Below are 21,600 nucleotides of genomic sequence, written 5' to 3' on the forward strand. Positions count from 1 at the left end.
GGCAAATTATCAACACCCCAAGCACTGAGGGGTGGGAAGGAGGAATGTTTGTTTGGTGATTGATATATCACCTCAAGTGTCAAAACATTGTCTTCAGTTGATGTTCATTATCTGACAAGTTGTAAGTCATTTGTTTCTGTTGTAGTAATGTAAAATGTGACAATGTTTGATTAAAACACAAGTACCAGGGGACAGAGCTTGTTCGAGGTGTTTGATTTGTTCAAGAGGTAAAAAATTGAGCTTATAAGCCTACAAATATTTCCAGTCTTACTACGATTAATTAAGTTGTAAAGTCAATTTGTTTTTGGTAGACATCCACTAATCCTTAATCCTTAGCAATCTATAAAATGTCTACATTAAGCTTTAATCAATTTAAAACTCATGATACACATAAAATCTGTTATCTGATAACCGTTATTGCATTAAGTCACTGGGATCGCGGAACGTCGCAACTATATAATTAAGGGATGGTGTAATAACGCATCAATTCGTGTGGCGCATCGTCGAAAACTACAAAACGTCCTTGGCCTTTCCTTTAGATTTTTAGTTCAATATTCAGTGTATAATGTTATGCGGTAAAACACTTAATGTTTTTGAACAGTCGTAACTATCCCTTTGGTTAGTAATACATCATACAATGGAAATGTATTATATAAGCAATTCTCAATAGCATTGCGATTGGAGGAAATCGTAGGAGCCGTTTTTTAAATCATTGTGCGCAAACTTACTCATATTATATAGTATAGATTAGTAACCAAGATGTGTCATTACAAAATCCTTTAAAACAACTGCCCAACAAACAACTAACTTCTACGAAAACTAACCTTATTTTCTATCAGTTAGTTTTTTGAACTAAGTAATAACTTCTATCAGTTACTTTATACGGGACTAACTTCTAACTAGTTAGAATTTTGTTACTAGCCTTCCCAACTATGTATACTAAATGGTTTTTCATGTGTTGATTTTAAATCTTTGACAACAGATTTGAACAAAGCATTTGATGGTCTCATAGTAAGACCTGGACATGGGTCCTGATTTTTGTTTTGATGTCCCCAGAGACCAAAAACACTATCTGTTTAAATTAGAGGTGGGCCGATACCGATACTCGACACCAAAATACTCTCGTTACCAGCGTGGTTTTGGGTTCGATACCGATACTGACACTGAACCACTGAATGCTACGAATCGGTGCGGATTAAGTCAGTTCAGTCAGAGCGGGCAAATTGCCGTTGCCGTTACGAATCCTACGAATTTGCCTACTTAGTTAAAGATACTTGCAACTCGAGTCGAGTAGTAGAGGTTAAGCCGATTTCGTTGATATTTGACAAGAAAATAACAAGAAAGGAAAATGTTTGAGTTTTATTTAATCCCTTAACCCCTTTCAATATTGACATACTAGGCCTAATAATAATCGGCAACCTAGACATCGCTTGCGTCATCCATTTCACTGACAGCGACAGCTGACACTGGATAGGTAGTGGTGTGCAGCGAGTGCGATGCATTGAAATTACAATTCGATGCATCAAATCCCGATTCGATCCAGCATGCATCGATTTGGTCACGATGCAGTTCTAAAAAGCGATGTGTCGATAATCTTCATCGATACCACCATCCATTGGTTACCACTTGGACATTGGTATCGGTACCAAGACTCGATTGTCAAAAGTCGATTCCGATGATACCGATACCCGACAGAGATAAATATTTTATTTTAACATTTATTTACTTTATAGCTACAGTATTAGTTTTGTAATCACGGTTAACAATTTTCATAGCCAACTTAGAAACTATCTAGTTCAAAACAGCGACGGTGCCGGTGACATTGTTTAGCTTCAGCTCATTGCACAACACAATCTACATTTCAAGATGTCAGACTCAACTCAAGAGACAACCGGCGGGCCGGCGTGCGAATGTCCTGCCAACACGAAATTAATTATACTAAACAATGTCTATATCAATAAGTCAGACATTTAGATGTATTATTTTTATTTTTAGTACAAAATAAATAACCTAAACACGTCGAAATGTTCAGTTTAATCCCTGCATTATACGCATCATTAGAAAAATTATATTCAACCATTAAACTTTAACATCGTCATCGTCGTATGGTTAGGCTTGCTTTATATTGCGCCAAAAAGTAGGTCCATATTTTATCTGTACTATCTACCTGATTAAACAGTTAAGTGAAGTTTTAAGTGCTACTATGACATAATGTATTTATTGAAAAATATCATAAGCCTTAGTCCATGTCGATTTTGTAATGTTATAACGAATGGTGAATGTTGACAATAAAAGTATGTAACAACAGTTCTCATTGGTCAGAAGGCGACAATGCATTACCATGTTAGCCAATTGACTTTCGTGTTTCAATTGAGCAAATGACGATTGCTTAGACATCGTTTTATGTGCTTATTGTGGGTGGGAAGGGTATCGATAACTATCGTAATTCGAGATCCAATATGTAGTACGTGCTCGTTTATACATAATGAGTATTAAAGTATAAAAAACTAGGTTAGTTACAGACAGGTTCAAAACATCGATTGTTCCGATCCATTGTTGACACCCCTACACCGAGGTTATAGTGACGTCGTGCATAAGGGCCAGGCAGGCCGGTTCACAGTGAATCCACTCTGCCGAACCTATACTCTTGGTATCATCGGGAACATAGTCAAACACTTTTGTTGGTACTTTCCTGTTAAAGGGAACATTCATTATTATCGATGATTTTTTTCTCGATATATCAATATTTTTGTTTTCCGATTGTCACAAGTTGACAACTGATCTTGTTTAGGCTAAAATAGTCTATTACATGGATTAAGAAATTAAACTGTTCTAAGCTAACCTAACATAACAACCAAACTTGCTGTACCAATTGAAAATTCCGTTTGATAACAGAATAGGCAAGTTAAACACGGAATTTTTAAATGTTACACAGCAAGTTTGGTTAGTTATGTTATGTTATTTTTTTATAACAGTTTCATTTCATTATTGTTTGTTGATACTGAACAATATTTATCGTAGTTGTCAGCTGACATGTTTCAATTTGTTAAGATCGATATATCGAGAAAAAATCATCGATAATAATGAATGTTCCCTTTAACAGGAAAGTACCCTTTTGTTACTAAATAAAACTATGGAATGTTTTATAAAAGCACTCTTTTGGAGATTCTAGTCCCAAAACATAATCTTTATTGTAGGTAGGCTAAAAATAAAACCTATCTTTTGCCAAACTTTTCTCCACAGACGTCGACTTATTCTACAATAAAAAATACCAGGTTTCACTCAAAATACTTTTTGTAAAAATTTACAATGTGCTGTTTTAGCACAGTCATTCCTTGACTACGATCATTTTTACTCACTAGAGAAAAGACTCTCCTTACAAAAAGTATTTAAAGGCCAAGATGTATGTAATTTTTTTTTAAGTATAACTGCAATTGCTTTTAAAAAGAAATACAAAAACTTTCAAATGACTTAGATTAATACTTATAAGCCTATTTATAAATTAGAGGAAACTTTATTAGATCTCATCATAGTCAAATTCAAACATTTACAGTATTTTAAAATAATTAACACTCAGAAACTTTTGTGTAATGGAAACCTGCAAGCGACTGAGGCCGAGAGTGGGGGAGGGCATGTGGACCAGGCTTTAGAGCAAACTTTCACTTTTACTACCCCATGTCCCGTTAGACGGTGGGCGGGGCTTCACACCAATAAACACTCAGTTCATTCATTCACAGTAGAGAAGAGTTTTTGTGGCAGTGACGTATGTCTCTTGTCTGCTCTTCATAGCTCCACACAGACTTCTTTCGAGAAATTATAAGTGATAATCTTTATTAAAAATAAGTGAAAAACTGTTGACATTTTCAAGGAAAAAAGAAAAAAAAAGAAATTTTTACAAAATATCCTCATTTATGAATGTGTTTTCAGCTAGACTTGGTGACTTTTTCATAGTTAAACAAATTTTGAAGATATATAACTGTTTTTCATACAACTAGTGAGAAAATGTCATTATATAGGAAGTTTGTTTTTACTCTATTAGGGGGGGAAAAAAAACTTACCTTTACAAAGAGTATTTGTAGGCCAAGATGTATGTTATTATTTTTTATTTATAACTTAATGAGTTAAGTAAGATAATTGATGCAATTTTAAATGAATACAAAAACTGACAAATGACTTAAATAAATACTTATATAAGCCTATTTATAAATTAGAGGAAACTTTATTAGATCTCATGCTTTAGTCAAATTCAACCATTAACAGTAGGCCTATTATAAAATAAACACTTAGTTCCATATTTTTGCAATTGTTTTTTGCAATTAATAATAAACCTTTAACACCAAAATATAAGTTTGATACACATACATATTGTGTTTTTTTTTATGGTATAACAGTATATAATATTATTAGTGGAAGAAACTGTGCAAAAAAGATAGGTATCGGAAGTATCGGTATCGATAGGTATCGAGAGTACTTTGGTGGTATCGGTATCGACAATTTTTGGTATCGGCCCATCTCTAGTTTAAATTCATTGCGGTGATATTGTCTAATGCTGGATCACAAAGTAGTTCTTACATTTTACACAAAAATTTTATATTTTGTGATTGTTTTTTTGTGTGAGTATAATGTTTGGTTTTTTTGTTACAGGACCTCTAAAAGATGCTCCGAACCTGTTATGTACGCCGCATGCCGCATTTTACTCAGATGCGTCATGTACAGAGCTGCGGGAAATGGCAGCATCAGAAATTAGGCGAGCGATCATTGGTAGAATTCCGGACTGTCTGCGGAATTGTGTGAACAAAGAGTACTTTCCCAGCGGAGGTGTGGGTGTGGGTGTAGGCTACCCGGTGGGTGGAGCCGAGGGTATGAACGGTGGCTACTATGCTGCAGGCGGGGGTGCTGTGGGGGCAGCTACAGGAGCGGGGGCACTGCCAGTGCAACAAGCACACTCCACCACTCCTCATGAGGTGCCACACTCTGTGACAGCACCACCTCCTCCTCAACCACCACCTGTCACGCAACCCCCCGGTATCCCTCACTCCATGGTCAGTAGTGATCTGAGAGTAAGTAGCACAACACACTTTTAGATAATGTAAGCCTTCCTGTCATTTTCCTTTTTCCTTTTTAAGTTCAATCATTTTAAAGCTTTTTCATAACCCTACTAACTCAGCCATTAATACCCCTAAATTGAGACATTAGTTCTCCGACAGGCCTTCAAAATAGCTGATTCAGGTTCTCGACGATTCCACAATACTTTTGATATCAATAGTATCAAGGAAATACCGGTTTTCAATACTTTGTGACTTTTGATTCAAGGTAAAATTATGATCATCTACTGCTATCATTGCAACAAGATGTAATGATAATCTGCATCAATGATTTTGATCAGACGTAAGAATTGGCTAACTCTGGAACTCACTAACTCGGGCAGGTGGCGGAACTGGCTAACCGTCCCAGTCAGGAATTGGCTAACTCCGGATCCCGCTAACTCGATTTTGTCCCGTGGCGGAATTCGCTAACTCTGGAAGTCCCTAACGCGGCCGCGCCCACTGCACGGAGCGTTGCCAACCTTAAAAAAAGAAATAACCGTACACTGCCATATTTCAAAATGTCAGTGTCAATAAAGATAATTGTTATTGTTTTTGTCATAAGCTAACTAGAGCCCAAAGTAATTGAAACACAAATAAAAAATCATTAAAAAGACATGGTTTTGTATTTAACTGTACAACGGCCAATTAAATGTTTATGATTTCTATCTTAAATAAATACCAGTATTACATAAGATACACTTTTAAGTGCTACTCGAAGATAATTTTTTCCCCTCTAGTCATTGAAACCTGCTGTTAGACTTTTACGTTCACCATTTAAAGCAGATCAAACTATGTTATAACCAAAATCATATTAGTTTCAAAATGGCTTGTGACTACGATATTTTTGCTTTTTTACTACTACTTATAAAGAAACTGAGATTCGGTCTGTTTTTTAATTGGGATTTAGCATACGGTGATAGTTTTATGCCAATTAAAGAATCACATGTAATTAGTTGACTTGGAATGCCTCATAGCCCAGTCAAATAAAGCAAAAAATTCCCATTAGGGTGAAAAAATTCCCAGAGAGATGAAAGTTTGTTTAAACGTTCCTTTTGTTCATTAGGTTGAATAAAATAAAAAGTCCTGATGGGTGGGGGGTCGAGCTTGACTAAAGGAAGGGCTCTGGATTTTATTTTTTTTAGTTTTTCGCTTATATATCCTGTAAGTCATACTGAAAAGTGTTAAATACAAAAGTTATAGCTGACAAAATTCCCTACAAAAATGACTTTATGCATTTTTTTGTAGGACTTAACCGTTTAAGGCTAAAGGGTCAAGAAAATAACAGTATATTAAAATCGTGTTTTATTTGTAATTATATTTTTAAAGTTAATATTTCTAAACATAATTTTAATGATAACATACATGGGTCATATAGTTTAAACTAGGGGATCCAGGGATTCTTCAGTATCAACCACATTCACGGAATCGTCGTCTACCGGAGGGCCATTGATGCACGCTCCTTCCCAGTTCCGCACATTGTTGAGAAGTGGATCCTCGTTTTACGGCACCCACAACGTGTTCCACAATATTTTGTACAACTCCAAAAGATTATTGTAAGGATAGCGGCCGGAGTAGTAAGATCGAGGGTAGTAAGGGGTTGTAATTGTCCTTCGGTGCCCGTTGTTCAACCCCAATCAGTTAGTGGTAGTTTATTTCCCAGCCATTCTTGCACCTGCAAATATACTCTATACGAATGCTGCTATGCAGAGCCTTTCGTTGGTGGCAAAGGCGGGAGGTCTGCCTTCAGCCTAGTGGTGGCGGTGTCTGCTCAGATATTTTGCTCGGGATTTGTACACTAGGATCATCCGCTCAACGGCTATCGAGACTTCTTGTACGCCGAAGTCGGGTCGTAAAATACGTTGGTGATGGTATCGAGACAATTTCACAATTAATGACTTGCTTTTCTGAAAAAAATGACGAGGTGGTATCAAACCCACTAAACCCATTAATGAACAATATGCTTCTGGCAAAGTTACATTTCTGTAATTCAACGGAGGAATAACTTTTACTTTCTACTTTAGCTAACATTTTATCTGGGTTGAAGAAGATAATTTCTTGCTCGAGTGAAGCTATTGCAATCAGCAGGACCAGCAAACTTATATCCTCTCCAACGATAGCAACATGACCACTGAATGCTGTTTTTTTACTGCACAACGCACAATTGTTGTATCAGCATCAGCCTCAGATCGTCTGACTTCTACACCCTCGGAGATCATTTTCTGAGAAAGCATATTGATGAACCGGGTCTTATTTTCGTCATTACAAAGAAAGTTTTCTTGCTGTACTGTCACTGTCATTTCTTCAGTGAAATCAATGTCGACTGATACGGTCTTGGTGGTGGCTCCTGTTTGGCTTGTTTTGTGCTGTTGACAGTATCTGAGTAACCATTAAACACAACAGTGCAGAATTCACCATAGTGTTTCTTTGTGTACGTCACATATTGGTTGATTATAACTGAGAAAGTTAAGCCTACGCTCCACTTAACGCGATGTAACAAAAAGCCACCATCAATAGCATTAATTTAGAGCTTAAGAGGCGGTCGGACAGAGATTCTCGGCTGCCGACACTGGCCGTCACTTTAACATGGAGCGCATATAATAATTCCTCGTTTTCTGGTCTATCCGTGTTCCAAAAATTATTTCCCACACTCAAAACATTGTAAATGTATGTAGGATTAAGACTGTACAATATGAAAATCATAATGTTTAATTATAAGCCGGATATAAAATAAATCATTTCTTACATTTCCCATAAGGAATTGCAATACTTTCTGCTAAAATATAAAATGACTGGCACTATAAACAATTCTGGTTCAAACACCATATTGAAGAGCATATATTCATTAGTGTATTGAGTGTGACAGATATTTTTTTTTCAATGGTTAACATTAAGTTTTGTATTTTTTTATAAAAGCTTGCAAAAAAGCCTTGCTTGCCGACTGAGTACTAGTTCGACGATGTCCCGGCCGATGGCAGCACAGTCGATTGTGGACTGCAGAGCACGTTTTCAAACCGCGCCAAATACAATTCATTTAAACTGGCCACAGATCTGTTTAAATAAATAAATAACGTTATGTCGTTACATCCCTGATGTATTATAATGCCAAGGAAATGATGATATTTAATTCACAGGAATCTAAGAATCTAATATTTTCGGACTGTGTATTTACCGTATGTATTAAAATATTACTGTCATCAGAGATAAAAATAGTTCTACAACACCCGGTTTGATACAAACTATTCATCAATATAAAACAAGTTCCGTTAGAATAAACGTCTCTTTTGGTCATACTTAGTACATTAATTACGGACTTAGCTGTGTAAAGATAGCTGCTGCAATACACGGTTTGATACAAACTATTTCCCAGTATGAAAACAAGGTCCAGTGGAACAAAAGCATTTTCTGACATACGTGGTATATACGATTAAGGTCTTCCAGGAACCAAATCCACCCTCCGAACCAGCACTGCGTCGTAGCCAAGCCGGCTTCTGACTCATGGATTATCTTGGAATTGCGATGTCCTGTTTTAGGTCTATAATATTCGAGCTAATATAAAACCTCAAGTGCCCATCCGAAATCCTATTTATATATTAGAGGCACAGGATAAGGCAAAGTCTAGAAAAAACAGCCAGAGCCAGATTGCAGCTTCAAATGGCTTTGAAACGTAAAAATACGACACATAGGACCTACTGTTTTTATTTTTTATATTTTTTTATATTTAAATCGTTTCATATATCTATATAAATAAAATGCAGTTTTGTCTGTTGGCCTACATTGCTTAGAATCATGCAGTTTCTGGTTATACAGGGTTGGGCAAATGTGTGGATACCCCAAGTTAACTTTTTAATGGGTGACACCAGGAAAACTAAACTCCACATACCTTCATAAAAAATAAAACTGCACTTTTTGGACGGTATCCCAATTTTTCCCTGGACCCCAAAATGGGGTATTTTGGGGGTAGCTCCAAAATTTTAAATGTAAAGCCCCATCGAGTGACATCTCATTTTAAAGGCCTTTATTAAAGAAGAACATCAGAGAAAACTAGAGGTCTCTATCTCAACCCAGTACGACATGTCAGTCATTTTTAATTTTCATCAGCCTGAGAGAACCCACTTAAATGTAGGCATCAATATCCCATATTACATTTTTATCGGGTTATACCAGGGAAACTAAACTCCGCATACCTTCATAAAGCTGGGTTTTCCTAGACGCGGAGTCGGCCAGCGGAGAGCGGACAACGGAGAGCGGAATTGAAATTAACATGGCATTCCGCTCCGCTGCTAGGAAAACAGTAACATTAAATTACCTAAGACAAGCTGAGTCCGCTCTCCGTTGTCCGCTCTCCGCTGGCCGACTCCGCGTCTAGGAAAACCCAGCTTAAGAAATAAAAATGCACTTTTTAGTCGGTATCACAATTTTGCCCGGGACTCCGAAATGGGGTATTTTGGGGGCAGCTCAACAATTTTAAATGTAAAGCCCCATCGAGTGACACCTCATTTTAAAGGCCTTTATTAAAGAAGAACATCAGATAAAACTAGAAGTCTCTATCTCAACCCCGTACGACATGGTGGTCATTTGAAAATTCATCGTACAATTTAACCTCATTAAAAGTTTCTCTTAGGCTGATGGAAATTTAAAATGACCGCCATGTCGTACTGGGTTGAGATAGAGACCTCTAGTTTTTCGCTGATATTCTTCTTTAATTAAGGCCTTTAAAATGAGGTGTCACTCGATATGGCTTTACATTTAAAATTTTGGAGCTACCCCCAAAATACCCCATTTTGGGATCCCGGGAAAAATTGGGATACCGTCCAAAAAGTGCAGTTTTATTTTTTATGAAGGTATGTGGAGTTTAGTTTTCCTGGTGTCACCCATTACAAATTTAACTAGGGGTATCCACACATTTGCCCAACCCTGTATTATGTGTCATAGCCTAAGGCTACGGGCGTATAGGGCCGCACGGGCGTTTTTTCACGCGGTAAAATGTAGCTTATATTAAAGCTGCTTGAATTCCCGCTGTTGTATGCCACACGTGCGTTTTTTTCACGCGGAAAAATTTAGCTTATTTTCACGCAGGTTGCGGCAGGAGCGGCAAAAAGCCGTGGAAACCCGCAGTTGATTGAGGAATTCACGTAATTATGTTATATATCTTCCTCATGGCCGGAATAATAACCTTGTTTCTGACTAGTGAACAAGAAATATGAATGGTATATTGATTTCGGTACGAAAACAACACAAAAATTATTTTATTTTGACACTTAGTATAAAAAATAAATATAATATAAATATTGTTATGACAAGATTTTCATTATATCTTTGAATATTCTACTACATAAATGCCTCTTTACATTGTTTAGTCCAACTAAATGCCTTTCCTTTTAGTAACAAATTATTAAGTGGCCCAGTAAGGTCGACCTATGTTTAAGATCCTAATGTATAATCGGCTAGACCCAAAAATATTTTATGCTATCCTGGAAAAAATTAGATACATTTAACTTTATTTTAACTTGCTAGATCGACTTGATCAAAGCTGCGTGTTGCTCCCGCCCGTGTGGCCAGGGACAGAGCGTGAAAACAAGCGTCAAAAATGCACCCCAGTCCATTCTTCTGCGGGCCCGCGGCGGTCGATTTTGAAGACGCGCCTAATCTGCGTGAAAACACACTCCGTGTGGCATACCTCATTACATTTAGTGCTGCCCATAATTCTCGCGTTTTTTCACACTGCGTTCTTGCGTGAAAAAACGCCCGTGTGGCCGTAGCCTAAGAAAGCCGAAACGAGTCTTATCTCAATTTCTGTCTGTCTGTCCATTCTTTCATTCTGTCAGTGACGCCAAAATGTCATTTTACGCTGCCTACTCCTAGAAAACTAGAATACCGATCAAGGTTCAAATTATTTTTCTGTAGTTACTGGATTAGTGAGTTTCTTTTGTTCGATTTTTGTCAAATTTTCTTCCAATGTTTACTATTAAATTTTATGAAATAACGATCAGCTATTTAGATTAGTTCTCACTTCTAGCTGTCACATATGATATGTTTACATTATATACTGTTTACAAATACCGCAACCATTTCCGATCAAGTTTTGTAAGCACATCCAAACCAAGTGGGATTAAAAACGTTGTGCCTTACTTCCAAACCAAGTGAGATTAAAAACGTGCCTTACTTCGCCGGTTTAATTAATCGCAAGTGCAACGATTGTTCTTTAGTTTTGATAACCGGGGAAAAGGCCGTGAATCAGTGTTGTATAGTGCTCAGTGCTGGGAAACTTACATGTTTAAATCATCTCCACCAATAACATAAAAAAAGTTTCCACTTATTGCGCTTCAAGGACAGTTGTGTTAAAGTGTAAAGTAAAAAATCACAACTGCAGTGGGTGGTCGTGGATGTTGCTACGATCTTGGAAGATCTTTCTGATTTCACTGTGATCGTAACAGAGGTTGAACTTACAGATGTAGCTAAACTCGCTTTTCCAATGTGTCACTTTTGGTTCCTACTTACCTCTTTGTGCTGCAATCGTTGGACCATACCGCAAATCTTGGCCCATAGCCCATCTCTTGGGTAGGCCTAATTATTCACAACCACATTTCGACAACGATATCGGTACTTTCCCCTAGAATAAATAGCCTTCCTACTTAGGAAGTAAAACTACAAAGGTCCAAAACCCCAGATTAGTGTGTTTTTTGTCACATTTCCTCTGAATGTTTTGCTAGATATATCAATCATCGTTTAGAGATTACGTACTCTTTCAAATAAGAACCCTTTGTTTGGATAAGGGTTTTTTCTTCAAACTGTCATTAATATGTTAACATTAAAAGCTGCTTACAAATAATGTTATTAATGGGAAATAACTTTGATTTTCGAAAAAAAATCCAAAACCAAGGGAGATTAATAACTTTGATACTGTTTGAATAGGCGAAACATGTTGTGAGTTCTACTTACTACAATTGAACTGATGATGTAAAGGTGCGTACCTCATATTAGTCTAATTAAACAGTTCAGGGGCTACATCATGAATTTTAATTTTACTTCGATACTGATACCAAGATACCACATCAAGTGAAAGATTTTTTGGGCAAACCATAATGAATTTTTAAAGCTTTACGTTGTTAACGTATCAATGTTTTGTGGACTGTGTATTTATTTACTTATTTATATATTTGCCAACGGATTTACACCAATTTTACAGTTTGATTAGGATTAGGCCTAAATACCATTATAATAAAATTTGATGACACTATCACAACTTTTAAATAAATAATTTTGTTTGTAATTTGCTTTGGTTAACGCGTAGCAAATCCTCTAATTCAATTCTGTATTTTTGTGAGTATGTCTGTTGATAACGCATTAATGTCCTTAATTCTCAGTGTTTCGTGGAAAAGACAAGAGCACCTTTGTAAATGAAAATTTCAACCTGAATAAAGTGTGCAGTAGTGAGGTTGATATAGTATTTTAACTATTTTAAACCAGTGTGATAGGTAAATTTCAATTACAGGCCTACGTTGGGGCTATGCCTCATAGATCTAAAAGAAATTCCTTCTATCATTAGATATAAATTATGGACTAAGACGATCGGGTGACATTATATTGCGAAGCATTTGTATATTCAGTCTTTTGTAAACATCTATATATATAATACGCTAAGCCGGTTTTTGTAAACAGAACTCCTCCCTCATTTTTGGACCGATTTTGATGATTAAAGTGTCAAATAAATTGCCCTGATCTGTAGTTTTGCAAAGTGTTTTTTTGTTTTTAGATATCTTTCTTTATTAGTTTGGGCAGGATCTTCCACCAAAGTTGGATTTTCTCCCATAAGATTAACATGGGGGAATCTAAATATTTAATTGGAAACCTTTTCTCCACTAATTTGAGAGAAGGGCTGGGCGTAGAAACTTGGTAGAGGTGTCCAAAGAAAGGTCTTGGTCTGTAGATGAGTTTTCAAAAGGAAAACGAAGTAAATTCGCTTAGGGCTCTGCCCCAGAAGCCTTTAAAGATCCCTCGGCAGATTTGTTTACATTTTGGCCATGTGGATTGTACTTTTTAATGAAACAGCTGTTAATTTTTAAATTGTCATCAAAATTCATGTTTTCGGCCCCTGGACTATATTGTTAAGACAATAATAGGTTTTTTACATACCTCAGTCAAATAGTCCAAAAATGGTATTGCTCAACAGCTTACATGTTTCGTTGCGAAGACAACATTATCAAAGCTTGCAACTCGTCAAAAACACATTTAAAACACGAACACGAACACAGAAGACATTAATACGGTACGAATATACAATTGACATTTAGATAGCTCTATCATAATACTGATTTGGTCCGGCGCGGCGCGGGGCTGGTAGCAGACTGGAGGTCACGTCACGTCGTCTCCTCTACTGTTATCACTGATGTTATCAGATCTTCGATCAGCTGTTCCTGAGTTTAATATTGTATTAAAAATCGAGTGAGACTGGAACTGTAATTTTTCGTTAAGGATGTGGTCCTTACACTGTTCGTCATTATAAATTTTATAAATCTCGAACTCCTCCAAGGTGTCAAGTTTGCTACCTTTCCCACAGACATGTAGAATTTTTAAACCATCGTCAATGCTACTCATTGAGTGATTTGAATCAACCAGGTGTTGTGCGAAGGCTGATTTTTGTTTGACCATTTTTGGAGTTGGCCTATGTTCTCTGTAGCGGGTTTCAAATGCCCGACCCGTCTGGCCTATATATTTGCATGGGCAATCTGGGCAACTGATCTGGTAAACACCGGTGTTATTTAATTTCTTGCTAGACCCTTTATTATGCAAGATGTTCCTAGTGCGGTTGGTGGTTCGGAACGTTAAGTCGATGCCTTGCCTATTTAGTTCTTTTTTAAGGCTGTTTTCTACAGAGTGGCTGTACTCCTTGCAAACATATTTTCTCTCACTCTTATCTGGTTTAATATCTTGTTTTCTTTTGTTCTTATATTTGCTAATTAATCTGTCTACCAAATCGTGTTTGTACCCATTGGCTGATGCGATATACTTTATTAATGAGCATTCTTTGTTATAATTATCGGGGCTTAATGGAACAGTTAACATTCTGTGAATCATGGAGTTGTAGGCTGCTATTTTTTGTGAAAACGGATGGTAAGAAGTGGAGTGAATTGTTTGAGTTGAAGTGGTTGGTTTTCTGTAAATACTATAATCAAATTTGCTGTTATTCTTCGTGACTGTGAGGTCTAGGAAATTTATTCTATTGTTTGACTCTGTTTCTAAAGTAAACTTTAATTTGGGTGCGATGTTATTCCGCCATGTCGAAACAAGCGTCTCTAGAGTGATGAGGGAGAAGAAGTCTACATTACGGAAAAAGCTCACTAGGTTAGTGAATGAACAACGCGATAAGCAGACCGCTGTCGCATTCGACTTTGAATTCTTTCCTAATACGGTAAACCAAACAGAGATCACATTTGACAGTGATGAAATGGCGCTGCTTGACAAAGGCCTAAAACATAACTTTCCCACACAGGGTAAGAAAAAAATATTTTCTGAATTAATAAATGCTGAAATTGCCATAAAATCTATTGGAAACGAAGAATGTAGGAATGAAGCTAGGATGATAATCTCACGTAGACTAAACAATAAATATAAGAACAAAAATTGCACTACTTTACTCCCGTCTCAGAAACAAGATTTAAATATATTAAAAAGTATTAAATCCAAACTATCTGACAACAACGCTGTTCTATGTAAAGCTGATAAGGGAAACACCACGGTAATAATGTACGCCAATGATTATAACAATAAAGTTACTGATTTCATTACCAACAATAACATCATTGAAATCAACAAAGATCCAACCACGTCATTCCAAAAAAGAATTAAGAAACTCATAAATGGGAGTAAAGTGCTGTTCACCGATAGTGAAATTAAATCATTACGCGCCATGAATCCTTCTGCACCCGCTTTACGTGGACTTCCCAAGGTACACAAAGAAGGCATACCTATCAGACCCCTTGTAGATTACACAAGTGCCCCCCCCTTTAAAGTAGCAATTGACATTTAGATAGCGCTATCATAATACTGATTTGGTCCGGCGCGGCGCGGGGCTGGTAGCAGACTGGAGGTCACGTCACGTCGTCTCCTCTACTGTTATCACTGATGTTATCAGATCTTCGATCAGCTGTTCCTGAGTTTAATATTGTATTAAAAATCGAGTGAGACTGGAACTGTAATTTTTCGTTAAGGATGTGGTCCTTACACTGTTCGTCATTATAAATTTTATAAATCTCGAACTCCTCCAAGGTGTCAAGTTTGCTACCTTTCCCACAGACATGTAGAATTTTTAAACCATCGTCAATGCTACTCATTGAGTGATTTGAATCAACCAGGTGTTGTGCGAAGGCTGATTTTTGTTTGACCATTTTTGGAGTTGGCCTATGTTCTCTGTAGCGGGTTTCAAATGCCCGACCCGTCTGGCCTATATATTTGCATGGGCAATCTGGGCAACTGATCTGGTAAACACCGGTGTTATTTAATTTCTTGCTAGACCCTTTATTATGCAAGATGTTCCTAGTGCGGTTGGTGGTTCGGAACGTTAAGTCGATGCCTTGCCTATTTAGTTCTTTTTTAAGGCTGTTTTCTACAGAGTGGCTGTACTCCACGCAAACATATTTTCTCTCACTCTTATCTGGTTTAATATCTTGTTTTCTTTTGTTCTTATATTTGCTAATTAATCTGTCTACCAAATCGTGTTTGTACCCATTGGCTGATGCGATATACTTTATTAATGAGCATTCTTTGTTATAATTATCGGGGCTTAATGGAACAGTTAACATTCTGTGGATCATGGAGTTGTAGGCTGCTATTTTTTGTGAAAACGGATGGTAAGAAGTGGAGTGAATTGTTTGAGCTGAAGTGGTTGGTTTTCTGTAAATACTATAATCAAATTTGCTGTTATTCTTCGTGAGGTCTAGGAAATTTATTCTATTGTTTGACTCTGTTTCTTAAGTAAACTTTAATTTGGGTGCGATGTTATTCAGATAGTTGAGTAGGAGGTTTAATTGCCTATTGTTGCCATCGAATAAAACAATGGTGTCATCCACATATCTGAAGTACATGCTGATTTTATTTTTGTAAACATTTTTATCGCAGAAAATGTTGTTGTTCTCGATGTAATTTAAATATATATCAGCCATAATACCCGATAATGGGGATCCCATTGCCAGTCCCTCGTTCTGAACATAATATTTATCGTTGAACTTAAAATAGTTTTGGTGTAAGACTTCAGTTAACAAGGCCATTAGTTCGTCCAACGCCTCTGGTAAAAGATCTTTTTCATGACTATTTTTGTCACGGCAATATCATCAATGTGTCTCGCGGTCACTGCGCCATCGTTGACATGTCTCGTGGTGACGGGAGCCAATAACAATATTGTGAACACTACCGCGACAAGTTATCTCAATTTTACCTCAATTGCAGGAGACGATAATTACGTAGTCAGAATTTTGCCACAATCACGGGAGATGATGAAGTCCACACAACTGGGGCAGATGATTAGTATTTTTTTGCAATCGCGGAAGACAATTGCGATGTTTATTATACAAATGCGACCAATTATCGGAATTGTACCGCTAACAGTAGAAGATAATCACAATATTACCTCTTGTTATGATAAAGTTTTGAAATTAGTTTTAATGTCTTCATTTACCTTTGATATGGTATTTATTCAATGAGGATTTGTCATCACTACATTAAGTTGTTCCTTTATTTTTTTTTTCTCCTTGAAAAATAACCTATAATTTCAAAATTACATTCTTTATGTACATTAAGACATAGGTTGGTATAGTAGTCCATAAAAAAAATGTGATAACATTTTGAAGTGGTGTCAGTATCAAGAATTGGTATTTCAGGTATTGGTATGGAGAATCAATAGATTTTGGTATCCAACACATCACTGTTTTTGGATCTTTTCCGTTAATTCACTACCACTATTTAGAGCAGACTATTTATTAGTATTAGAAGTGGTAGTGAATTTAACTTTGGTTAGGTTAGGTTAGTATAGAGTTAGAAAAACCTAACATAATCTAACCACATTTTACTGGTGGTAGTAATTTAACAGAAAAGGTCCCTATTTTTTAATGAGTTATTCGTAAGTTGCTGGTTAGGTTTGACAATTTGTTTGTAATTTTCTGATTATTTAATCAGAGCAATATTTTAAAATTGCAAATTTGTGTCAGGCAATATTACAGTAGTTATCATAAATTTTGTTCTTTTAACTGATTATGCTTATAACTGATAACTGAAATAGCGAGCTTCGTTAGAGCTAAACAGCATTGCAGGAGTTGACGCAAAAACACATTGGAAATTTTTGTATGAATTTTTAGTATTGACAGGAACTACCTGGAGTTACTCATGATTTTTTTCTGATTGGCCTGAAAGGATGAATAGAAAAATATCTAAGACCTGTTTGTTGTACTGGAGTTTTCATTACCAGTTTAGTGTCTATTATTACTAGTGATTTTTTTTAACATTAAAATAAATTTAACTCCTGATATTAAATTAATTATCAGATTTTATGACATTATAATGATATTAGATTAATTAGAACATTTAGTGGTCAATACAAATTTCTTTGTGTCTAATAAATATTTATATGAAGTTGTTCCAGTATTTTAAATGCTTTTTGCAGTTCAGAATACAATTTACTTGTTTCATTAGTGTTAGTGTTAATGGAGATATGTTTGCTCCATTGCTACCAGCTTGTATGTAAACAGTTGTATAAACAATAATAATGACACAAAAAATCTCAGCAGTTTCAAAAATAAAAAGTCCCAAAATTTTCAATTTCAAAACTTTTGATTCTAAAAACTTGCATAGGCTATCGAATCTCGAAACCAAAACTTTTCTTAAGTTTTTATGGTTTTGAGATTTGGTTTTGACACATCACTATCTATTACAGAGAAGGTGGTACCATGTACCTAATTAAACAATTTTTTTAATATCAATCTGTGTTTCAGTCCCTAACTACGGCTGACCCCTCCAACCACCACGCCGTTAAGCCCTCTGTCGAGTCATCGGAAGTGCATTAACCCTCTACAGATGACAGTGTTTTGGTTTCTCTCAGTACAAAGTTAAAGAAACTCCCCCTGTATCAATCATAGGTAAATCATCTTCATTTCTGTCAATTTCACAACAAAACATTTTCACATTTTTTACTGAAAGTTTTTGTTAGACAACGTTTAAAAATACAGTTTGTAATGCTAAAAGAGAGCATGAGAGATGACTTTGAACAAAGTTTTTTTTTCATCTTCTCTTGGAACCTGATATTGCCAGAAACGAAGAGTTGCCAATGAATTGTAAGATGAACATAGGACTTTAGATAATATAGATGTCGTGAATGTGTCTTGCCCTGTTTATTTGTTCGTCACTCGAGATTCTCATTGACTCAAAAGTGTGGACACTGATTATGTACAGTGCGTGAAAATAAACGAGATTCAATTTACGATTGTAATAAACTGATTATTACAGAGTCATTGTAAATAGCTCATTTTGTCTAGGTAACTTTTATTTTTTTAGATAGATTACAAGCTTCTTTTTATTATTATTATTACAGAAGGCTTTTTAAATAATGTTCGATAGTGATTGTATATTTGAGATTCTTTTATTATTGTGTCAATTTATTGCTGTATTATTTGTACCACTGTATAATTTTTAAAGATTTATATTTGTAATGATGTTGTGACTCCCTTTTGATTATTGTACAAAAGAGTATCAAAAATATTATCAGGTTGAAATTGTACAGGGTCACACTATTAAATCTGTTTCTTTACAGATAGTACTGTTTAGGACTTATTTGTAATTTTGTACTAATTTTAGCTATGGTATTTAATATTTATATTTTCTGCCAAGACTCATATGTAACCAAAAATTGAACAGACAAGCATTTTGTTTTAGCTCAGCTATCAAAATGCATTTTTTAGCTCAGCTGTCAAAAAGCATTTTTTAGCTCAGCTGTCAAAAAGCATTTTTTAGCTCAGCTATCAAAAACAACCCAGGACAAGCATTGTATAATGTTAAACAACATAACCTTTCATACCAATGGCATTTAAAAAATGTTATACAAAATCATATATTTTACTGAGGATATAACCATAGATAAAACATACTCCCTTAGTAGATTTGTCATCCTCATGGAACAGCTGAAGCCAGTTGTATTGATAGTTCTGTACGCCCAACTGTAGAGGTTGTGTTTTGTTTATAATTTGTTTCTTGTTATTTCAGTCATTTAAAACCTCATTTGACCAAATAAAACTATATAATCAAAAACAATAAATGGTCTCCTTGTTATAACCAAATAGTAAAGCACAAATCATGAAAATAACCCTATAATAATAGAAACAAAATTTTTCTACCCCAGCGATCGTTGTGGACGTACATGAACCAGACACGAAAAACAAGCTTCAAAATTTACAATGGGATGAGGAGTCTACTTGTGTTGCTTAGTCTATGATATAACCTAAGTAAAATACTTACTGTAAATGTTTGTTACACTACTAATCATGTTTGAGCTTCTGTTTTTCAATATATTCATAATAACATAATGATGTATATGTAAGTAATTCACCAATCTTGAAACAAGTTAAAGTACTAAAGCAAAGAAATTATGATTGTTTAAAACCAAAATGTCAAATCTAGCTTACGAATCGATTCATCAAAGATGATACTTGTACATTATTTTGTATAACAGAATAAAACAATGCTTTGAGTCATATGAAGAACTCTTTTATTTATCAGAATTACATTTCTCGAACAAACCTACAGTTTTCTTTTCTGTTCTTTCTTAACATTTGACTAATTCTTAACTTGAGTCAAAATTATTAAAGCACATTGTAAAATGTAACCTATTTAAAATCAAATTGAATATCAATTCATATTTTTTACATAACTGTCTTTTTTAAATTTTTATCTTCTATTACAACAATTCTTCATGAAATGTGCTTGATTGATAACATGAAATAAAAAATGTGATGTCTTTAAAGTATCTTTTGAGATGTTATTAGTTTGAATGTACTGTGTTACAAGTGAGCCATTCACAAGCGATAGCTTAATTTGTTACTATCTTTTAGTGATCTAAACTTTTATACAAGACATTGAAAGGTGGATTTTATTTTTGTACAGTATAGTTGTAAGCACACTGGAACATCACAGGATCAGTCGCTTTGGTAGCTCGGTTGTCACAAACATTCCACCCACAATCCACTGCGACTGGACCTACACACAAAACCTGTTAACAATTGAAGATTTTTATAAAAAGACTTAATTGGAGATTTTTAATAAAAAGACTTAAATTTATATTTTGAGGTACCCTGAATTTAAGTGCTGGTAATGAACTAATAAGGAAGCCACTGGTAAAATGGAATTCCTTTTTTTAATATTGTTAAGATACTTTAGTTAGTTGTAGTTTGAGTTATCAGATTAGGTTTGTAAGGTAGATTAGTGTCCAGAGTTTACGAATGAATGTTTAGGGCTCTTCCACTGAACATGTAAATCATACTGAATAAATGACATCATCTTGTACATGGTTGGTTCTTTATTCGGTCCTATAATTGAGATCCTTTTTCACGACATTGCCCAAGAAAAATGCTCATAAAACCTACGTTCATTGCTAAAAAGGTTAACAATATCACGTGGAAATGTAAAACACCCCCGCCGCAGCAAACCTGCAGGATAAGCAAATTTACATTTTCCTGATTTGATTTTCAATTAAATCAAATCTATTCCAATAACATTAGGTTTAATGAGTACTTAGGATTTCAGCAGGGTGGGTAATAGATTGTGTTTATTTAGTAAAAAAATAATTGCTTGGTATAAAATATAGATATAGATTTGCCAAGTTTGATCAAAATATATCCATAAACAACCAAACTACACAGTAGAACCTCGCTAATCCGTCACCTACGGGACCCGGATCATGGTCGGAACAGCAAAAAGGTTGGATTATCAGAGGAACCGTTTATTGACATTAAAAATAGTAAAACTGTTTTTTGAACAGACCACGGATAACTGAAAACCACTGTTGATCCAACATGACATAAAATAGTCATTTCTTACTAAAAAAATGCCTAATACTGTATAAATGGACTTAAATGTGACTTGAATACTTGCTTCTTGAATACTTGTAGTGTCCGTCCGTAGTCCAGGGCAGGAATTGGACAGGTCAATAGGTTAGGTTTAATAGGCTAATAATAAAAAATAACATCGTAGGCCAAAGGGCTCTGTTTTGTGAAATTTAGAAAATCTTCCACATCATAAAAACCATTTTTTTTTTCAGGAAAGATTTGATTTCCTTACTTTTGTGTAGAAACAGTTTGTTGTTTGTTTTTGTTTGCTTTTGATGATGTTATTTTCAATAGATTATTTGAATCACTCCATAAGTAAATCACTCTGCTAAAGGTAGCAAACATATACTTGTTTGTGAATAAATACGGTACTGTCATACTAAGGTAGATTTAGTTTCGTGATTAACTTGCATAAAAAAGGATTCCCTGAT

The 21,600-nt window shown here is 35.4% G+C and overlaps 1 protein-coding gene across 3 annotated transcripts in view; it reads left to right on the forward strand.

Moving 5' to 3' along the window:
- The window catches only part of LOC128988162 (C-terminal-binding protein), a 131,000-nt gene extending 110,373 nt beyond the window's left edge, over positions 1-20,627 (forward strand). For 2 of the 3 annotated variants that reach the window (XM_054409395.1, XM_054409394.1), the window contains exons 8-9: positions 4,645-5,060; positions 18,068-20,627. In XM_054409395.1, coding sequence (XP_054265370.1) covers positions 4,645-5,060; positions 18,068-18,139 — 488 coding nt within the window. In that variant the 3' untranslated portion in view covers positions 18,140-20,627. The remainder of the gene's footprint in view (positions 1-4,644; positions 5,061-18,067) is intronic. The other variant, XM_054409396.1, reaches the window with a different exon arrangement.
- The last annotated feature ends 973 nt before the right edge of the window (positions 20,628-21,600 follow it).

The sequence above is a fragment of the Macrosteles quadrilineatus genome, unplaced genomic scaffold, assembly GCF_028750875.1.
Source record: "Macrosteles quadrilineatus isolate MER2022 unplaced genomic scaffold, UCM_ALF_1.0 Scaffold_2__2_contigs__length_208266976, whole genome shotgun sequence".
In the NCBI taxonomy this organism is placed as follows: Eukaryota; Metazoa; Arthropoda; class Insecta; order Hemiptera; family Cicadellidae; genus Macrosteles; species Macrosteles quadrilineatus.